At 46.4% G+C, this 6,000-nt stretch overlaps 1 protein-coding gene across 2 annotated transcripts in view; it reads right to left on the bottom strand.

Annotated features, from left to right (window-relative positions):
* The window catches only part of LOC145361288 (zinc finger MIZ domain-containing protein 1-like), a 133,582-nt gene extending 129,322 nt beyond the window's left edge, over positions 1 to 4,260 (bottom strand). For both annotated transcript variants that reach the window (XM_080216933.1, XM_080216932.1), the window contains exon 1: positions 4,149 to 4,260. In XM_080216933.1, the coding sequence (XP_080073059.1) occupies positions 4,149 to 4,217 (69 nt within the window). In that variant the 5' untranslated portion in view covers positions 4,218 to 4,260. The remainder of the gene's footprint in view (positions 1 to 4,148) is intronic.
* Between the last annotated feature and the right edge of the window lie 1,740 nt (positions 4,261 to 6,000).

The following is a 6,000-nucleotide window of genomic DNA, read 5'->3' on the forward strand; positions in this document are numbered from 1 at the left end:
GGTCTTGCTGCAACTGTTCAGGGTACTGGTGAGGCCGCAGCTGGAGCACTGTGTGCAGTTTTGGTCGCCGCACTTGTGGAAGGATATATTGGCCTTGGAGGGAGTACAGAGGAGGTTCACTAGGCTGATACCAGAGATGAGGGGGTTGGACTATGAAGAGAGACTAAATAGACTGGGTCTGTACTCGTTGGAGTTTAGAAGGATGAGGGGGGATCTTATAGAGACGTATAAGATAATGAAGGGGATGGATAGGGTAGAGGTAGAGAGATTCTTCCTGCTTAGAAAGGATAGCAGGACTAGAGGGCACAACCTCAAGATAAGGGGAAGGGGGGCAGTTTAGAACAGAGTTGAGGAGGAACTTCTTCACTCAAAGGATGGTGAATCTCTGGAATTCTCTGCCCGTTGAAGTGATGGAGACTACCTCGCTAAATATATTTAAGTCACGGGTAGATAGGTTTCTGATAGACAAGGGAATTAAGGGTTATGGGGAGAAAGCGGGAAAGTGGAACTGATCCACTTCAGATCAGCCATGATCTTATTGAATGGTGGGGCAGGCTAGATGGCCTACTCCTGCTCCTATTACTTATGTAAAAGATTCCAGAAGATAAAACCTGGTTGTAATTTAGAAAGTGACTAAAACTTTTATTTCTTTGTTAATAAATGAGAATTGGATTTATGGAACAGCATTCCGTTAGAATCTATTTATAGAATCCTACAGTGCAGAAGGAGGCCATTTGACACATCGAGTCTACACCAACCACAATCCCACCCAAGCCCTATCCCCATGCATATACCCCGGCCAGTCCCCCTGACACTAAGGGACAATTTAGCATGGCCAATCCACCTAACCCGCAAGTCTTTCGGACCATGGGAAGAAACTGGAGCACCTGGAGGAGACCCACACAGACACAAGGAGAATGTGCAGACTCCACACACACAGTGACGTAAGTTGGGAATTGAACTCGGGTCCCTGGCATTGTAAGGCAGCAGTGCCAACCACTGTGCCACCATGTTCACTGTTAGTCAGATAAATAAAGTGTTACTTGTTGATTTTACGGAGAGTGTCTTGGGAAGTTATTTTGATTTAGCCAGTTAAACTTGCTGAAGCGCAGATCACACCGCTTCACACTCACTTTGACAGATTATGAGGCGTGGTACTCTTCACTGAGTGGTTAGGTGTTAGTTCTCAGAGGGGAGGTGGGGGGAGATATACCTCTGCTTTATAACAGGGGTGTATTTAATATCATAACCCTGAGTGGGATTGAGAGAGAGAGAGAGAGAGAGAGAGCGCGCGAGTGTGTGTGTGTGTGTGTGTGTGTGTGTGTGTGTGTGTGTGAGAGAGAGAGAGTGTGTGTGTGTGAGAGAGAGAGAACGTGTGTGTATGAGAGAGAGAGCGCGAGGGAGAGAGAGAGAGAGTGTGTGTGTGTGTGTGTGTGTGTGAGAGAGAGCGTGTGTGTGTGTGCATGTGAGAGAGAGACAGACAGAGAGAGAACGTGTGTGTGTGTGAGAGAGAGAGCGAGAGCGTGTGTGTGTGTGTGTGTGTGTGTGTGTGTGTGTGTGTGTGTGTGTGAGAGAGAGAGTGTTGTGTGTGAGAGAGAGTGTTGTGTGTGAGAGAGAGAGTGTTGTGTGTGAGAGAGAGAGTGTTGTGTGTGAGAGAGAGAGTGTTGTGTGTGAGAGAGAGAGTGTTGTGTGTGAGAGAGAGAGTGTTGTGTGTGAGAGAGAGAGTGTTGTGTGTGAGAGAGAGAGTGTTGTGTGTGAGAGAGAGAGTGTTGTGTGTGAGAGAGAGAGTGTTGTGTGTGAGAGAGAGAGTGTTGTGTGTGAGAGAGAGAGTGTTGTGTGTGAGAGAGAGAGTGTGTGTGAGAGAGAGAGAGTGTGTGTGAGAGAGAGAGAGTGTGTGTGAGAGAGAGAGTGAGTGAGAGTGTGTGTGTGTGTGACAGAGAGAGAGAGGGTGTGAGAGGGAGAGAGAGAGGGTATGTGAGAGAGAGGGTGTCTGAGAGAGTGTGTGTGGGAGAGAATGTGGGCGAGAATGAGTGTGTGCGTGTGCGTGCGTGCGAGTGAGTGAGTATGTGTGAGTGAGTGAGTGAGTGAGTATGTGTGAGTGAGTGAGTATGTGTGAGTGAGTGAGTGAGTATGTGAGTGAGTGAGTGAGTGAGTGAGTGAGTATGTGAGTGAGTGAGTGAGTGAGTGAGTGAGTGAGTGAGTGAGTGAGAGAGAGTGAGTATGTGAGAGTGAGTGAGTGAGTGAGTATGTGAGAGTGAGTATGTGAGAGTGAGTATGTGAGTGAGTGAGTATGTGAGTGAGTGAGTATGTGAGTGAGTGAGTGACTGAGTATGTGTGAGTGAGTGAGTGAGTATGTGAGAGTGAGTATGTGAGTGAGTGAGTATGTGAGTGAGTGAGTGACTGAGTATGTGTGAGTGAGTGAGTGAGTGAGTGAGTGAGTGAGAGTGAGAGTATGTGAGAGTGAGTGAGTGAGTGAGTATGTGAGAGTGAGTATGTGAGAGTGAGTATGTGAGAGTGAGTATGTGAGAGTGAGTATGTGAGAGTGAGTGAGTGAGTGAGTATGTGAGAGTGAGTATGTGAGAGTGAGTGAGTGAGTGAGTATGTGAGAGTGAGTATGTGAGAGTGAGTATGTGAGAGTGAGTATGTGAGAGTGAGTATGTGAGTGAGTATGTGAGTGAGTGAGTGAGTATGTGAGAGTGAGTATGTGAGAGTGAGTATGTGAGAGTGAGTATGTGAGAGTGAGTATGTGAGTGAGTGAGTATGTGAGTGAGTGAGTATGTGAGTGAGTGAGTGAGTATGTGAGAGTGAGTATGTGAGAGTGAGTATGTGAGAGTGAGTATGTGAGAGTGAGTATGTGAGTGAGTGAGTATGTGAGTGAGTGAGTATGTGAGTGAGTGAGTATGTGAGTGAGTGAGTATGTGAGAGTGAGTATGTGAGTGAGTATGTGCGTGAGTGAGTATGTGAGTGAGTGAGTATGTGAGTGAGTGAGTATGTGAGAGTGAGTATGTGAGTGAGTGAGTATGTGAGTGAGTGAGTATGTGAGAGTGAGTATGTGAGAGTGAGTATGTGAGTGAGTGAGTGAGTATGTGCGTGCGAGTGAGTCAAGAGCAGTGCAGGTTTGAATCCAGGCCCACACATCCGTCCAACAATGCTGGGCGTTACCATGGGAACAGTTTGTCCGGCTCTGTGCCTCCCAGCAGAGTTTAGAGGAAAAAAACGATGAACCCTGTCCAGATCCAAGTTAAACGCCGATTTTTAACCCTGTTATTACCGAGCAGTTAGCCATGCTGTGAACAAATCAACTTCATCAGAGACCCTGGAGCTGAATACACAGCATCACCAGCTCCTGAGCTAAACACGGGGCAATTAATAAAAGAGAGGGGGACTGAATAAAGACCACTACATTCCTGCCACAATCATTCTTCTGCACTGCATGGTGGCACAGTGGTTAGCGCTGCTGTCTCACAGCACCAGAGACCCGGGTTTGATTCCCGGCTTGGCCCACTGTCTGTGATGAGTTTGCACATTCTCCTCGTGTCTGCATAGGTTTCCTCCGGGTGCTCCAGTTTCTTCCCATAGTCTGAAAGTTTTGCTGGTTAGGTGTGAAATTCTCCCTCGGTGTCCCCGAGCAGGCGCCGGAGTGTGGCGACTCGGGGATTTTCACAGTAACTTCATTGCAGCATTAATGTGAGCCTACTTGTGACACTAATAAAACTTAAAGTTTCGAAGTGATTGGCAAAGGATGCAAATGGGAGGTGAGAAAGAGCTTTTACACACAGCAGTTGGGTTTGGATATTTTGCCTGGAACCTCAGCTAATTTCTGGGGGACCCCGGGTTCGAATCCCGCCGCAGCAGATGGTGGAACGTGAATCCAATGAAACAAAATCCGGAATTAAGAATTTACTGATGACCGTGGAACCATTGTCGGAAAAACCCATCTGGTTCCCTTTAGTGAAGGAAATCTGCCGTCCTTACCCAGTCTGGCCTACACGTGACTCCAGAGCCACAGCAATGTGGCTGACTCTCAACTGCCCTCCGAGGGCAACCATGGATGGGCAATAAATACTGGGCCCAGCCAGTGACAACCATGTCCCACGGATGAATGAAAAAAATCACAAAGGAATCTCCTCGGACACCCAGATCTTTACCTGCTTAATACACTGCAGTCGATCATTGGTCTGTTGGATGTGTCTGTTCATGGAAGTCAGTGTATTCATCCTGGTAGAATGTCACTCGCCACTACCCTCGTGCCATCAATTTTTCTTCCCACGTACTTAGGCCCGGATGCCAGCCTAAAACAAAATCAGAGCTGCAGATTACCCTCGGTGCATCTCAGCCTTGCCAGAAGATCAAAAAGTCTTTGAGTCCCGCCCCTGAGCCAATTAGAAGGAGGAACATAGACACTAGAAGCAAGGGGAGGCCACTCGGCCCTCCAAGCGTGCTCCGCCATTCATTGTGATCATGGCTGATCATCGTAATGACTTTAATCAGGCAATTGAGGTGGGCCTGTTAGAATAGGAACTCCCTGATTAAGGGCCAAATTGATGGGCCAATCAGGGAGCCTCTTGCTTTGTACTTAACCAGGCGCGCCAATTCCTCTGGCACCCCTAGTGTAGACTGACAACTGAAAATACACTGTATGCTGTTGCCAGACTTGTAAATATAGGGATTTTGGTGAAGTGACATCTGCCTCCAAGGACTTATTACAATCATCAAATTCAATATTGTAACTTTCCCCCCACTTCGAACCCAGGTCCTTGGTGCTGTGAGGCCATCGTGCCGCCCCAAGAGAGGCGCAGAGGCAAAGGAACAGGAGCAAGATTAGGCCATTCGGCCCCTTGACCCTGCTCGGCCATTCATTGCTATCAAGACCAATGTAGTGGTGGCTTTAAATCCTGTTCCTGTCCTCCATCGTGCTTCCCCTCACCCTCCCCAACAACTCTCCAATCCCTACAATCACAATGCAGTGTAGGCATTTCACATGCTTAGCAATGCCCTGAACTCAAACCCCAACAGCCACCCGTAACATAGGTGTTCCCCAGAGGTTGGTTACAGGAAGGAATGGGTGGAGACCATTCAGTGCCTCAGGCCTGCCCCACCACACAATATGATCATAACCTTTGATTCCCTTGTTGAGTAAAATGTTAGAAGTTGGCACTGCGTGGTCCCATTAAAAAGATAGTGTTTTTTCCATACTTAGAGTTTAAAAAAAAGTTTTTAAAAAATGTAGCTGCATATGGTGCTAGTACACAGACTGAAACATTTTTGTCAAGAGGCCAAGCAGTAGTGTTGCCAAGACACTATTTATTGAATTTTAGCTAATCGGTTTGAATTAAGCACTTTGATACCAAGCACCTATTGAATTTGAAATCAACGTTTCGGTAACCTGAGACCCAATCATATTAATAGGGAATGTGGATATGTCATCACAGGTATAAAAGACGGGGAGGGACGGGGGCAGTGGCACAAACTGGAAGAGCGCCTGCCAACTATGGCTGCCCACAGCTCTGCAGAGAGAGATTGTTGAGTTTCTCATAGCTGTATTTATGTCTTAAAAGAAAGCTTCATCTTGATCATGAAGATCGCAAAGAAGAAAGAAGGCAGAATATTCTAGAAGACAACAAAACTGGTTGTAATTTGGAGAGTGACTAAAAATTCATTTTTTTTTGTTAAGTGGGAATTGTATTTATCTAACCAGCATTCCAACAGAATCGTGTTTTATTGTGTTTGTTAATAGTTTAGTTAACCTGTTCACTGTTAGTTAGAGAAATAAAATGTTACTTGTTGATTTGAGAGAGAATGTAAGGGAGTAATTTTGATTTAGCCACTAGGAGTTGTTGAAGCGCAGATTGTCCCACTTCACACTCACTGTAACAGATTATGAGGCGAGGTATTCCTCATTGAGTAGTGAGGCGTTCGCTCTCAGAGAGAGTATTAACCTCTCCTTTGTAACATTTCTCCATCAAAAACCTCTCTGACTCAACTTCGTGAATATTTCAT

Source organism: Carcharhinus amblyrhynchos, chromosome 34, assembly GCF_965287045.1.
Source record: "Carcharhinus amblyrhynchos chromosome 34, sCarAmb.v2.hapA, whole genome shotgun sequence".
Lineage (NCBI taxonomy): Eukaryota > Metazoa > Chordata > Chondrichthyes > Carcharhiniformes > Carcharhinidae > Carcharhinus > Carcharhinus amblyrhynchos.